The 15,579-nt window shown below is 54.8% G+C and overlaps 1 protein-coding gene across 1 annotated transcript in view; it reads left to right on the top strand.

Annotated features, from left to right (window-relative positions):
* The first annotated feature begins 8,480 nt into the window (after window positions 1-8,480).
* Lipc (lipase C, hepatic type) overlaps window positions 8,481-15,579 on the top strand; it is a 105,342-nt gene continuing 98,243 nt past the window's right edge. Inside the window, exons 1-2 of the mRNA XM_004628960.2 lie at window positions 8,481-8,514; window positions 8,722-8,853. Coding sequence (XP_004629017.2) covers window positions 8,496-8,514; window positions 8,722-8,853 — 151 coding nt within the window. The 5' untranslated portion in view covers window positions 8,481-8,495. The remainder of the gene's footprint in view (window positions 8,515-8,721; window positions 8,854-15,579) is intronic.

The raw sequence follows: 15,579 nt of genomic DNA, 5'->3' as shown, positions 1-15,579 counted from the left end.
ATTCAGGGCGGACCCCAGGGAGCAAGCAGGCTGGAGCAGAGACGTCCCCAGGGTGGGATTCAGGGCAGCCTAGTGGCGCATAGCTGGGCCAGAGAGAACAGACGAAAGGGGGCGGGAAGGAGCCCGAGAGCGATCCAAGGCGAGCCGGCCGCACACTGCCCTGAGAACGCGCGGTGTCACAGGCCACCGCCCCGGCTGGCCACAGGAGCACAGTGCGTGGCCAGCAGCTCCCCGGTGGCCCCGCGCCCAGCCTTCGGGGCAGAGCCCGGGCGCCCCCTGTGCAGCCTGCGCGCTCACCCTGCAGCTGGCTTCTTCACTCAGCCCAGGAAGAACCGCAAGGTAGAGTCAGAAGCAGCCTGAGAAGAGTGAAAGCAGAAAGCAGCATTTACGGGACGACAGCGAACAGGCCCGGGTCACGGAACCCCAGGGGGGCTCCCGGGGCTTGCCAGAGGGAGCCCTCGGCGGTCCGGAGTTTTCTGCGCAGGAGGACGCACCTCCGCCCAGGTGACGTCGCCCTTGGCTCGCACGCGGGGAGGTCTGACTCAGAAGTGGGCAGATGGAGCGGCTATTGAATGAGCAAACAGGACAAAGACGTTCTTCAGAGAGGTAAGAAGAGCTTCCTTCCCGGCCAGAGACTCTCGCCGCCCCTGAAGCCTTGTTGGGCCGCTGGAGTCCAGCCTCCTGTCTATCTCCCTGCTTTGGCTCCCCTCCTGGGCCAGTACCTCCCCCCCAGAAACCCTCATCGCCCTGCAGGCCCCTGCTTGCCTTCCCAGTCATGTCTTACAGAACCTCACGGCTAGATCACATTGCTGGGCCCCTTGTTAGGTTAAGAAAATAACCGGGGAGATGGCTCAGTGGAATAAGCACTTCCCTGGCAAGCGCAAGGGCCTGAGTTCAATCCCCGGTTCCGGGGGAAAATAAAAGAAAGAAAAGGATCAGCTAGCCACACTTTCAGGGCGTTCTGCTGAGCTCTGGCTCTGAGACAACTCACCCCTGCTCTGTTCTCAGCCATGCCCCCACCCAGGCACTGCACTGACAGTGCCAGGCCTGTCTCTGTGTCCGTCCCCATCCTGCTGTAGCAGCTCAGTCCCTGCATCTCAGGTCTCTGCTCCTCCCAGCAGCGTCCACTGCTCCGGCCTGGGCCTCACTTCCCAGCCACTCCTCTCAGTCACTATGTCAGGGCCCTACCTGCCCCTCCAGCCTTGGGAGAAAGGAGACCCAGCTTCTGCTGTCTGCACTGTAGGTCCCCGAGATTCCTGAAGGCAGGACTGACCTCCGAGCCAGCTCTCCTGCCCGCTCCTGTCCAGTCTCTGTCCCAAGTCCAGGCACAGCGCCTGCCCCTGCAGCGAAGGCAGAGCCAAAATGCACAGCCCGGAGACAGCAGAAAAGGGCTGTGGCTGCAGCTGGGGAGGAGACGGGAGGACAGCTCCGGAGGCCACATCCTGTGAGTGGAGGAAATGAGGATGTGACAGGGACACCCACGTGTGGTCAGACTGGACTGACTCGGCCTTGCTGGAGAGGCAAGCGCGTTCCTGTCCGTGTGGAGAGGACATCACGCTTCTCTGGACAGAGCACTTACAGTGGCACCAGGCCTTCAGCGTGAGATTTCAGGGGACAAAAGGCTGTGTAGTTCCGGGCGGCTTTTAAGCCAGTTCCTTGCAATCCTCTCTGGAGGACCTTATTTGAACAAAACACACACCAGGGTGGTACGTGTGCCTGTAATCCCAGCATTCAAAAGCTGAGGAAGGAGGATCCCTGAGAGTTTCCAGGCAGCCTGGGCTACACAGAAAGACCCTGAATCAAAAAACAAACCAAAACACACCTTGCAGGGACACACAGCTTCTCCCCACCAAGCACAGGGGTTTAACGCCTTGGGTTACTGCCTAGACACCTACAATTCTGGTCTCGTTCCAGCAATTTTAGGCGTATGGGAAGTGAAGGAACCAGCAGCACCTGGAGAAGTGGGGGGACCAAGCTTTATCGCACCAGTAGGCACAGAGGCGCTCCGTACGCGAGTCTGAGCCCCGAGCCAGCCGGGCAAGTGAATTTCTGCTCGTCAGGCAGGGCAGGCTCTTTTGTGACTGAGAAGAACTTCGCAAATACAGAAGCAAAGTGAAAGCAGGAATAGTCTGGGTGCCGCTTGGACCTCTTGTGGTTAGCAAGCCTGTTCTCAGGGATGAGAGGAACACGACAGACTGCGGGCACATTTGGGTTCTGCTACGTTTTGAACCAAAAGCTCTTCCACAGTCTGGCCTCAAGTGCCCCTTGCCACACACATTAGCAGCGGCCACTTCATTTTTATTTTTTGCTTTGAAATACCATCTTGTTAAATTTCTAAATTTCAGGCTGGTGAGATAGCTCAATGGTCTAAACCCCAGCCTGGTAAGTGCAAGAACCCGGGTTCAATCTCCAGTACCACATGCCGAGCCAACCCCGGAATTCCAGACACACCGTGCCAGCGATTGAAACCAGGCATGGTGACGCACACCTGTAATCCCAGTGCTGTGGAGGCTGAGACAGGAGGATCATTACGAGTCCAAGGGGCGTAGCGAGACCCTGTACTAAATAAATAAATTTTAAAAATAACAAATTTCTAAATTTCCTCAGCTGGACTCAAACATGCAATCGTCCTGCCTCAGTCTCCCAGAGTCCTGGGATTACAGGTGTGGTCAGTCACACCTGGTGCCCTTGTCACTTCTTGGCAATAGGAGTTACAGGGAAATGCTTGTGCTTCACTGGAAAATGATGCCTTGCTTACGCCCAGCCCGGCCTTCCTGCCTGCCTAACTCCAGCAGCGGAGCGTCTCAGAGCTCAGCAACTCGGAGGCGACCAACATCAAATGCAAACTGACCCCACCCTGTAGGAGCTCCACTGGCTTCAGCCAGGTCCTGTGGAAAGCCTACCTCCGCTTCCACGTGCACATTCCTTCCCATGTAAATTTGTGGGCGCTCGCTTCTCTTCTGAACACCACTACCCGCCTCCTCACTATGGAACTGAGATCATAATTTTTCCTTTAGAGATGATCTCTTAATAAGATTCTCAAAGCACGCCAGAGAGCCCCGCTTGCTGCTTTCTGGAGGTCCCGGCATGAGTCAGCCCATAGGACCTGCCGGGCCGCACTGCCCCAGCAGACTGAGCCGAGCCCTGGACAGCACAGCCTCCCCTGACCACACGGATCTCACACAGAACTTCCCTAGCCGATCACAAAACTGTTCCGGACGATGCAGCCCAACCCCGTCCTCACATCCCTACTAATTCTTTCCTCCACGAGGCTTATTTCAGGACTGTCTCCATGAAATGGCTGAGAAAGGGCTTGGAATCACTCGCTGTAAGCAGTAATGAGTAGGTGACCTGGACAAACCTAGTGCGGGAGCAGGGCACCATCCCGCTTAAAAATAAAACTTTAGCTGAGATCTCATGACCAATCCTGCCGTGCTTGGCAAGGCTGTCTTCATTGGACGGACCTTGGAGTTAGCAAACATGGTTGGAATCTCTTCCCGCCATTTACTGTCATATGGATTTGGGCAATCTGGCGACCCGCTTGCCCCCAGGCTTGCCGCTGTAGCCCAGGATGATCTGCCTGCATCGAGGGACTCCTCCCGAGGCTTAGCTGAGGTCACAGAACAGCTGGCCTCAGCTAAAGCTGCATTCTCAAGCGTGGCTACAGCAGACTCTTGCAGTCTCAACCCCTACTGCCTATGCTGCCCAGGACCCAGTGAGTAACCAGCTTCTCAGGGCCTGATAGGAGTCCCAGGAAAACAAGGGGACAACCGGGGTGGGGCCTGGCTTCTTGCAGCCACGAATGTGGGCACCACAGCCATTCCATTCCTTTGAGACATATAAGAGGCACAGCATCCTCTCAGAAGACCAGCTGCCAGAGCGAGGTGGAGATTGTGCCCATCTGTCCAGTGCCCCCAGCTGGTCTGAACCAGGGTGAGGACGAGATCCTGGAAGGCCACAGCCAGGAGTGCGGCACCCACAGAGTTCCCAGGCCGAGGGTGCTGCGTCCTCCCAGAACAGGCCTCTGTTGCTCCGATTGACTGCACAAGTTGTGGCACGTCACCCCCACAGAGCCCGCCAGCACCCTGCTGTGGGACGAGTGCTCCCTTCACCCCACGAGGCAAACATCCAGGACCACATTGTCCCGTCTGTGTGGCTGCCTGGAGCCAACCTAAGTCTTCATTTCTTTTTGCTTCCAAGCATAACACAAAGGGAAAGAAAAGGTCTTCCATGTGCTAGGACTACCAAAACCACACAAGGGATTATTCGATCCTCCACACCAAGACACAATAAAGGACCGCTGTGGCTTTGGGTTTTGTGTTTATTCCTGTCCTGTTTTCCCGACTGTTGCTTCCAGGACCTAGAGTTCTGGGTCCAGTCTGCACTGTTCAGGCACATGGCCTGGAACAAAGAATCTCTGGCCTGGTTTTCTCACCTGTAAAACAGGAGAAATAATCCCTACCTCATCTGTTACAAAATCAAAAGGGCTTAATTTTTCTAGCTTTCCAAGCAATCATGATTTAATCTTCACAGTCTCAGTTGACACAAGCAGAACCTAAGGCAGAGAGAGGTCACAGAAATAGAGGCAGAGCTGGGCAAAGTGGCCCTGGTCACCAGGTGTGACACCCTTGGACGACAAGCACCGCTGAAATGCATGAGACCCTTTGTTCCTTCCATCGTCTAAAATACCCTCTGCAATCTTGTTTTCACCCTTCACTTATTTACATATGTTTCATTTTTTAACATAGATAAGTCAAGGTTAAACTCCAACCCAACTCCTTTCCAAGCGAGGGAGGGTCCCGAGTCAGCCCACACGAATCAGGCGTCCCTATTTGTTTTACCCTGTTCTGCTTGTTTTTCTGTGTCCCCGAATAGCACAAGAATGTTCACACAGATCGATTGGTAACAAGACAGAGCCTGGGTCATTTCCCTGGGGAAGGCTGGCCCCAGGAAAAAGTGGAAGAGACAGACTCTTTCCTGTCACAAGCCTGCAAACTTTGTAAATTTCATCTTGGTCGTGGAATTGGTGAGGAGTAAAAGGGTCCCATTCTGTGCCAGGGAGAGCCAGCCTGGGGAGCATCAGGCTCGGTGCTATTAGAACTGGGCTGCACTTTGGTGCCCCAGTGTCCCCAGTCTTTTGGCCCTTTTCTGGTGAGACACAGATTTTTTTTCCTGTTAAGACATGGCTCTGGACCTGCATATTTCAGTGGAAAAATCAGAGAAATGGCAGTGACAGTGCAAGCACCGCAGCCTGGTTCTTCCTCCTTTTAGAGCGGCGGCGGACCCAGCACTGTCAGTCGAGAGAAAGAGAAGTCCACTAGAGAATGCAAGTGCCTCTCGCCTTGTCCCTGGCGTTGGCCCTCTGTGCCCCTACAAAGCATTTGCGTCTGTCTTCCAGTTCACTCCCTCACCACTGTGACACTGAAGGTCACCTGGGTCACTCTGAAGGTCATCCAGGTCTCTCTACAGGTCATCATGGCCATTTGGTGCCAGTCTCCTGAAATCTCTATTTTCTTGAGCAGCTCTTCAAATTAAAAGAGAGTAAGCATGGGGCAACTCTTGAGAATCTAATTATAAAGCCAGTATTATTTAAGTCTGAGGATTACGAACCTGAGTGCAGCATTAGCCAGACGAAAGTCTTCAAGGATTTGCACAGGGAGAAGCCACCGGGCTGTGCAGGGACGGGGCTGGACCCACTGCAGGCTCCAGCCTCTGAGGGGCTCGGGGCCCCGCTCTGAATCCCTGGAAACTGCACAAACCTCAAAGCCCCTGCGCTTCTTTGGAAGTAGAAATGACAAGGACCGTGGCAGTGCCTCTACTGGCTGTTTCGGATGCACTGAAGAAGAAAAAACATCGCTATGGTGTCTTGAAGGCCTCCAACCCTCTGCAGCAGGGACATCACCTCTTCGACAAAAGCATCTTTATTAACTCACAAATTTTCAGCACGCCACCCCGCCCCACGTAGGAGGAGTTATTTGCTTATAAATAGTAGAGCACTGATATAGTACAAGCGTGTATATGCAGACATAAACTTTCTAAGTGTGATAAAAGAAAAATCGGAAGCCTCTTACACTCCTCACACACCCCAGGTGGTCTCTGCGTGGCAATCGACCTCAAGGCTCGAGGGACAGGAGGAACCTGGGAGCAGGTTGAACATGAGCCCGCTGGGCTAGGATAGAGCTCGGTGGCACAAGCATCTACTGCACTCACAAGGTCCTGAGGCCGAGTCCCAGAACCAAAGCAAATAAAACCGAATGGATGTTCTCCACACTCCAGCCCCAAGGTCTACATTCCTCTTAAACTGATCTCTCAAATTATGGTCTCAGGCAAGTGGAGTGCAAATTGTTGTTGGCTTGTCTTTTTGAGCCAGTTCTCGCTATGCAGCTCAGGCTGGCCTCAAGCTCACTTTGTAGCCCAGGCTGGCGCTGAGCTCTCAGTGATCCTCCTGCCATCACCCCCACTGCTGGGATTACAGGTGTGCACCACCATGCCCAGCTTTCGCCCCAATTTAGTAGGCAAGGAAATGGGACTCACCAAGACATGGATGTCCCAGAAAGCTAACAGATGCAGACCCAGGACCTCAGGCTCCGGAAACCCCTCCTCCTCTCCCAAGAGGCCATGGCCCTCTCCCTCCCAGCAGCCTCCAGAGCCAGCTTTGGGGAGCTGCAGAGCTTATGCCTCAAAACCACAGGAAGGCAGGACCGCGATGGACCCGTGGGAACTGGGGGAGAGGCGGAAAGGGTAGGTCTAAGTGGGCGCAGAAGCCCTTCCTCTAGAGCAGTCAGAGAGGACCTTGGGTGGGAATTCCAAGAACTAGAACAGTGCTGAAGTAATCAGGGAAGGCTGCGGTGCCCCTGGTATCTGCAGCCGCTTGGATGTGTGGGCATCTTCAGCAGACTCACCTACAAATCAAGGCAGGGCTCAGGGTGGTTCTGGCAGTGCCCAGCACAGAAGTGACAAGAGTAGGTAGACACGCGGGCAAGGCAATCACTGGTTTTGGGACGCAGCTTTTAAGGGATAGAAGGAACATGGAGCTTGCAGTGCTGCCCTTGTCTGTGCAGGGCAGGAGGAGCCAGCTAGGTGTCGGGCAGAAATCTCCATCAGAAGCCATGTGCTTGTCACGTGGTCCCCAAGTGGCAGCCCTTGGGAAGGAGGCAGAGGCCTGGGGCAGCACGCAGCAAGGGTCTGGCTCGGGGTCACGACCACTGGAGCTTTTCAGTCCTTCGTGTCCAGGCTCCAGGCGGGAGTCTCTGGGGCATCTCCCCACCCACTGGCACTCACAGTCTAAGAGCCCCCTGGGGCTGCACGGGCCAGAGCCGCTCCCTCATAGCGCCCTGCCTCGGCGGGTGGGAGCCTTTGCTCTGCTTGCGCCAGTCGGAACCCTGTAGCCCTCCTAATGTTCCTCTTCCCACCCCCCAGATCCCAGCAGTCAGAAAATCCTCTCAGCTCCACTTTTAAAATATGTCCCGCACCCATCAGACCCCACACCGTCCTGCTGGGCCACGCTGCCCTCACCTGTCCCCTCACCCTTGCTCACTGGCACATCAGTGATCCCTTAGAAGCTTGGCCCATAGCACCACATGATCCTCTCAGGATGACTTCCGAGGCTCCCAGGGCAGGAGCTGAAGGCCAGCGATGGTGTCCCTGAAAGGCGAAGACAAGTGACGATGGTGCCCCGTTTCTCTGGCTCCCCTGGTACCCTGGGAACACACAAGGCATGCACCGGCTTCAGGGCCTTGGCCCAGATGACCTGATGCTCCCAGCTGTCCCCAGGGGCTGCTCCCTCACCTCCATCAAAGCTCCGTTCCAAGACCAACCTCCCCTCAAGACTCCCTCCAGCCATTCCGTTTTAAACCGCCACTACCGCCCGCCTTCATCTCACTAAGCCACGCTTCTGCCCTCGCCCTCAGTGCATTGCCCAATCTACACAAACCTCTGCTGTTTCTGCTGTCACCAACTGCTCCTCCCACCCCTATAAGGACTCTGACCTTTGTGTGTTATGTCCACTTGCGTATCGCAGGTGCCTAGCACAGGATCTGGTCCAGGCATGCAGCAGGAAGTGTGTGTGTGTGTGTGTGTGTGTGTGTGTGTGCACCTGTGCAAAAAAATTTAAACTCAAGTCACTCTAAGATGCAGGTGGAGCACAGGAGCAGCCTCGCCACTGAGCCTTTGCCCAGCCAGTCCTCCAGGGGCTCAGCATGGGCGTCTGAGCACCTCTCGCGGCTCCTCCTCACCCTGAGAGGCAGGGATTTCCGCTCCCGTCAGCCCTAGGAATGGTCCCCACTGTACTGCGAATACCCCCAGGGTCAGCGGTTTTACTGGACCTGCAGGGCCCAGCACAGCAGCGCAGCGTGTCACTCTGGGGCTTGGGCACTGGTGCAGTCCTCGTCCCTTTGCTCTGCTGTCGGAGGAGACTTGGGCAATGCCACCTACCCTGACCTTTGACAGAATTTCCAAATAGGACACGTTAATCTCAAATGGATTCACATGGAACTATGGCCAGGGCCCAAGAAGGTGAGAATGGACAAGACACTTGATTTTCAAAGCATATCAGGATAAAATGTACTTCCATAGATGCATCCTTTCAGGGTGAGACAGGGTCAAGTGTGGGGCTGGGGGCAGTGAGGCAAGGGTCCGGGGACTGGAGGACAGGTGAGGAGGTTAATGATTAATGGGCAGACTTCCCTCACCAAGTACCAACCTGCATGCTGGTCTCTCTAGCTCCAGCAACTGGAAAGAAGACCTCGGACCCGAGAGAGGCAGGAAGAATGGGCAGCGCCCGGTGCGGTGCTATTTTCTTGGTTCTCTGCATCTTCGCCCAGCCCTGTGCCCATGGACAAAGCCTGGATCCAGGTAAGAGCCTGTCTTTGCTCTAGAGGCAGGTGTGGATTTTGCTTTCGTAAGTTCGTGGGGCAGACTCACCGTGTGAGACGGCGCTGGCCTGCGAGCCCACCAGAGGCTCTGTGAGCAGCGTGGCAGATTAATGGGGACAGGAAGCGCTTTGCAGACAGGACTGAGATCTTAGGAAACCACTGTGGGAGAAGTGCGAGAGCCCACAGCTCCTGGCGCAACCTCTTGGGGCGGTGATTGGGAGGCAGAGGAGCTAAGACGTCAGCAGAGAATGAACGACTTGGGGAATTCCTGAGCGTTAATTTGCAATCAGGGAGCAGAGCACTGGACAGAAGGCTGCTCTTGCTGGGGCTGGGGCACTGCCTGGCTGTCTTTGAAGAGAGGAATTTGAGTGCTGCTCGTCTCATTGGGTCTGAGGTAAAGACCTCCTCGGGTATTTTCTGGTCCTTATTTTTCTGCCAAAGTTTTCCGTAAGAACTGAGCAGCAGTCTCTCTCCTGCTCTGTCTGCAACTTCATAAACTAGACTGTTGGCCAAAGACAGTTCCTAATGCCCCTTCAGGTAGGTGGGCATCAGGTTCTCAGAGGAAGAAGGTGTTCAGTCAATAAATGATGGCCGCATTAGCCAAGCCGCCAGCTGAGAAGCCCAGCTGGGTATCTGGGCCTTTATTTTTCATCACGAGCGAGGAACACTGTGGCACTGGTACTGGTTTCTCAGAGACTGTGCCTGAAGCGAGTTCCAAAAGCTTTGAGAATTGGGACACAGCAGGGCACGTGCCTGAACATTCTAGACCCTCTCCCCTTGAACAAAAAGCTCTGCTCCTTGGTGTCTGCTTGGGGCTGATATCCTGTGTCGCAGTCCTTGGGCCCATGGTGTTGTGTTTGTTTGGTGCCTCGTTACTGAAGCATAAGCTCATTCCGAAGGCACACTGTAGGTTCCCGGCCACAGAACCTGGGCCAACTTCCCGAGCCTCCCTGCACCCTTGAGGTAGGACCTGAAATGCGTCGCCAGTTGGGGACTTTGCGTGGGTGGAAACGCAGCAGCTGCGCCCTGGGCCTCTCTCCTCCTGCATGGCACCTACACGCCGCCTCCTGCCCCTTTCCTGCGGCTGAGGCTCAGTCATCCTCGTCACCCCAGCAGACCGCATCTGAACATAGCACACTTCCTTGTGTCTTGGTGTTGGAAGCTGGGGGGGGGTGCAGCCTCCTTCGCGGCTCTGGGTGTCACCCAGGTTTTTCTCAAAACTGTTGCTGCTACTTTTCTGTGTCCTGGTTGACCCAAGCGATGAAGCACGAGGCAACGATAAGCCAGAGAGCCTGCAGGAGGGAGGCTTGGGGTACGGAGGCCTCTGGCTTCCCTGCAAGGCGCATCCCGGGCCTCTGTGATGGCTGATGTCTTCCTGGGGTGTCGGCGCCCCATGAGGGAGCCCTTGTCCGCGGTTTCTGTACCAGGTGCTGTCGGGGGGACAGTCTGCAGTATCTGGAGAAATTTTAGGCATCACAAGCAGGGACAGAGTCCAGGGGCACTGCCAAACGTGCTGTTGTCATGCAGTGAGTGACCTTCACCCAGCAAACCATCACCCCAAGACACTGAGGCTGGGGAGCTTCGGCCCCCGTTGAGCTCCGGGATCCCTCAGGGACCCTTCTTCCTCAGCCTGCCTCTGGCCCTTTCCTACCGGCTCCCCCAAGGCACCTGCACCCAGATGGGCCAGGCCAGACGCAGAGTCACCCTCACCCTCCTGACTCACCAGCAGCTCCATGTCCTGCCCAGGTCCCGGGGCTGCTGGGGCCCAGCCTGGCTGTGCGTGGGCCGGACCCTGGCAGCCTCCACCCCACACTCCCTCAGGTCTGCCCTGCCGTCCACTCTGGCCTGGTGCCACAGCCCAGAGATAGCGTGGGCCCACTGCCCAGGGAAGCGCCATGACCCCAGAAACGGGCTGGAGTTCAAGCGCTGGCACAGGCGTGGCCCTGCTTGCGTCTCTGCAGAGTCCTGAGGCCCCAAACAAAACAGAAACTGTGAAAGCCAGGAAGCTAGCTTGGTGACGTAAGCGCGCTCAGTGACGTAAGCGCCTCTCTGGCCTGTGCAGGGTCCTGAGTTTGAAACTGATACCAAAAAAAAGGCAAGAAAAAGAAAAGAGAAACTGTAGAATCCTTCATTAATGTCTTTAAAGTAAGAGCAATAAAGCACCCTTGTTCACCCACGTGACGCAGCTTTATGAAAAACAAGCTGTATTTTCCAAATCATAGCCCCAAACGAGCCACAATGACACTGTTTTTGAAACAAATTTTGCAAACCTCTGGTGTGTGCCTACGCAGGCGACGGGATGCTCCCGCTTCTTTCTGTATTCCAGGCTTTGCGACGTGTCATTTTCTATAGCGTCTATGTAGAGAATCCAGCCCCACACAGGCGAGGACGTCCTTGCCACCAGGGTGCGGCCCACTGGCTGGGAGATGCTGCTTGGGGCAGCTGGTCCTTGTCCTCCCAGAGCCCTGCAGGAGCCTCCTGGCCGCCTGGCGAGGTGCAGCGCCAGCCCCGGAAGCTGGGAATAAGGGGCTTCTGTCACCAATAAATTTAAGTACAACATTAGAAGCAGAAATTAGTCTACTTTTCATTAATGTTAGCGATGGAAGCTCCTCAGTGAAAATATATTGTGGCCTCTAAAAGCCTTCTATGACTATATGGAGATACATATATATATATATATATATATATATATATTTCATAAGATCATATTTTTATCATTTATTCTTTAATAAATATGGTGTTCTGCCTCAATTTCAATTGAAAGAACCCCCAGTCATGCACTGGCCCAACGGGGGCAGACCAGCACTGCCTGCCCCCCAGGCATGAAGCTGCACCAGTCAGCACCCTTCGGGCTCACCTGGGCGAGCCTCAGGCCTCAGACCCTGCTACACCTAGGACCAGTCTCTGAGTTTAAACAGAAGACAGACACTTACAATAGAAAGTGGCAAAACAGTGCTTATAAAGACAAAAACACAAGCTGGGCCTAGGGATGCATACCTGTGACCCCAGCACTTGGGAGGCTGAGGCAGGAGGATTGTTGTGAGTTCGAGGCCACACTGAAACCCTGCCTCCAAAGAACAAATTAAAAAAAACAAGATCCTTCCTGTGGGTCAACATAGTGCATGAGGGAGACCAGTGAGGGTGGGGCGGGTAAGCCACCCACCTACCCACTGGTGCAGCAGGGCATAGAACACGGTGAGACCCACAGAGGGGAGCAGTGAGGCGGAGCTCACTGCCCCGTCAGATGCGCAGAGCACCCTAGGAGGAGCAGTATCTGGACCTTGAAGGACAGGCCTCCCTGGAAGGTCCGAAGCTTTCCTTACGCAGAAATAGACAAAGCACAGCTTCCCAAAATAGGCCACCTAGAAGAGCAGTGACAGCACCAACTCCAGCACCCTCTACCCAAGCCTCGTTTCCATACCTGCCAGTCAGACTCCAGAAGCTTTGGGGCCAGAAATGAAGGGGCTCTGAAATAACAGCCTCCCCACCGGCACTGCGGCACACGCCTTTAGATCAGAGACCGTAGACTCCTCTGTGCCAGGGACAGGGGGCAGGGTATCCCATGGCCTCCTATAGAGGCCTCATGTAAGGGGTTCTCAAAAGCAGCAGGGGCTGCTGTCGCTTGGCCACTAGTGGAGGGACCTGGGACCTTCGCAAAAGTTCAATAATGACTTTTCTTCTAGCTTTTAAACATAACATTGGATCCTAACTACGTCAAAAGTGTACACGTGGGGCTGGGGAGATGGCTCAGTAGAATAAGCGCTTCCCTGACAAGTGCAAGGACCTGAGTTCAATCCTCAGTTCCGAAAAAAAAAAAAAAAAAAAAAAGTGTCCATGTGCATTGCTGGAGATAGGCGTAGATTTAAAAATATATAAAAAGTTTCAAGCCCACCGAGGATAGGGAGTCTTTGAATGTTTCAAAAACTCCCTAGGATTCATTGCTCCAGAGGGAGGGAGCAGGGCACCTGGCTGACCACCCCGCAGGAAGGACCTCAGGGTGTGAGCCAGGTCCCTGGCTTCCTCTTCACTCCACAAGAACCCAGTCATCTCCAGACACCCTTGTCCTGCAGCCCTGCTAGGGCACTGCCCTGGATGGGACAGACACCTGGCACCAGCCTCCCTGGCACAGGGACTTGGGACTTGGGCTAGTTCTTTAATTCACCCCACGGGATAATCGGACAAGCTGGGAGGTTGCTTTCAGGAGCAGAGTAAGGTGGCTCCCGGTACCACCACAAGGAGGTGCAGTTGGGGCTGGGGCTGGGAGAAGCCTCTTGAGGGGACAGAGCAGCCCCTCTGCAGTAAGCTCTGTTTCCAGGCATGTGCATAGCTTTTCCTGCTCGGAAGCAGGAAGGGCAGTGGGTCCAAGGGATGCAAGAGGGGTCCCTTCCCCCCGCCCACCAGCCAGGGGCAGGACCAGGGCAGGGAGTCCCAGGTGGTCTGGAAACAGATCTTAGGGAAACATATCCCTACAGCAGGGTGTGGTGGTAATCCCACCTGTAATCCCAGCACTTGGGAGGCTGAGCCTGAGGCAGGAGAATCATTGCAAGTTCAAGGCCAGCCTGGGCTACAACGTGAGCTCAAGGCCAGCCTGAACTGCACATCAAGATTTTGTCTCAAAAATAAAACACATTCCTGACAGCACCGAGGAGTGTTTGTACACCCACATTCAATGAGCAAACGGGCACTGGGAAGATAGTTCAGTGGCATAAGCACCTGTCAAGGTCCTGAGTTCAATCCCTAGTACAAAAAAAAAAAAAAAAAAGCAATGTGCAAACGCAGTAGACGTGGCTGTGTGTGTCCTGTGTTACCACTGTGGGGGAAAGCTACGGAGGAAGCACCCTGGACGTGTGCCATCGGGAGCCGGGTTGCATGGTGGCAGCCCTATGTCTCAAGGGTTTCAGCCCTGTGCGCCTCCAGTGTATGCACGTCAGTGAGCCCGATGCTTTAAAAGCACATCGCTTCCAAATGTGACAGGAGGTGGGTGGGAGGCTGGCTGGGGGTGCTCATGAGCTTCTGCTGGGCCAGGTGGGGAGCTCCAGGGCCCAGCGCCTCCCCTTGGAGCTGCCTGCTCCTGGGCCCAGACCTTAGCACTTCTGCCTGGTCCCCAGGGTGCCACAGAGAACAAAACCTCTGTGGTGGCCCAGCCTCTCCCCCTAGAAGGGGGCGGCAGCCTTCACTTCCTGCCCTCACATCTAGCTCCCTTGGCTTGTGTTTTCTAAAAAACTTGAGCATGCATGGCAATGTATTCTTCCAAAATAAGAGCTCAGCCTGCTGAAAAGAAAGCAATTTGTAAATTTTTTATTAGTGTAATAAAGCAGTTTGGGAAGAAAAATTCCCAAGCTAGACTCCCTCGTAATGGTAGGAAATAGTCACTGTGACGGCCGATTAACCTTCCATTTTGAGCTATGCCTTGGCAGACTGGAAATAGGATCGAGGAAGTTCTTTGCACAAGAGCTGGGCATTACCAGCTGGGCAGGGCCCACAGCTTCTCCAGTGGCCAGGCCTGGCCTTTCCTTGGCAGGGAGAAGCTTTCTGGGGACAAATGTGGCAGCTTCTGCTCCCAAGAGAAACCAATATGGTGAAAAACCCGGAACAAGATGAACAGCAGAAAAGGTAGCATTCAGTCATTAGCTCCCTGCTTTGGCCTATGGTCAAAAAAAACAAAAATTCCATTTGCTGCCATGTGCACAAGCCCTGCACGTGAGGGGGGGCATCATTTCAACCCAATAAGTGTGCAAATGACTCAATGCACAAAGTCCAGAAGGCTCCACAGAGGAGATAAGAGCTGAGTGGAACCTTGAGGGAAAGCTGAGCCCCGGCCTTGACTGGAGGTTTGAAAATGACAGGAAATGGAAAAGTCCCCAAGGACACTGCACTGCACCCCACCCTCGCTGGCTGGGGTGGGGCTCGCCAGCAGTGCCGCCCTGCAGGCCTGCGCCCCCAAAGCTTCAGCTCTGCCTGAGGCAGCCCCACCCCCAGGGGGTCTCTGAAGTGCTCTTGTTCCTGGCTGCCCCAAACACCGAATCCCAGGAGGGCTTTACCTGGTGAAAACAAAGCAGGAACACGCTGAAGCTTGGGCAGCTGTTGCCCATCACTAAATCCTTCCTTCCGAGGCTAAAAAGCAAGGCATTCGGAAACTCAGTGTCACTTAGACTATCCACCAGCAGCAATTTCGTGTTTGAAAATTCATTCCTACTGGCGCTGACTCTGTCACCAAGTTCTTACAATAACCCCGTCATCGATGCCAGGCAGGTGTTAAATCCCCGATTTACAGGTGTCTCATGCAAGCCGGATTTCTGTAGCTCGGTGTGGGTGGGGAGAAGACTCCCCAGAGAAGCCCTGAGTACCCCAAGTGCATGGACAGGCTTGCCTATGCATGGCCAAGGAAGGGCAGGAGTCCTGGCCCGGGGTTCTGCCAGCAGGGCAGGCGCTCACCCAGGCAATGGCCCAGTAGCTACTTGTTAACAGCGAGCACTTAGCCAGCCAAGATGGAGTGGGTGGGGGGAAGAGAGTGGGGCTGAGCTGTGCTGAGCAGCCAGAGGGATGATGCCACAGGGTGTTTGTCTCCAAGTGGCCTCCTTTCTGCCCTGAGGGCCTGGTGCGTGTGGCTGGGTTCTGTGGGCACTGTCTAGGTTCTGTGGGTGTTGTCTGGGTTCTGTGGGTGCTATATAGGTTCTGCGGACGCTGTCTAGGTTCTGTGGGTGTC

Source organism: Octodon degus, unplaced genomic scaffold (assembly GCF_000260255.1).
Source record: "Octodon degus isolate 3935 unplaced genomic scaffold, OctDeg1.0 scaffold00026, whole genome shotgun sequence".
In the NCBI taxonomy this organism is placed as follows: Eukaryota; Metazoa; Chordata; class Mammalia; order Rodentia; family Octodontidae; genus Octodon; species Octodon degus.
Note: the sequence above shows the minus strand (reverse complement) of the source record. Positions and strands in the feature narration are given on the sequence as shown.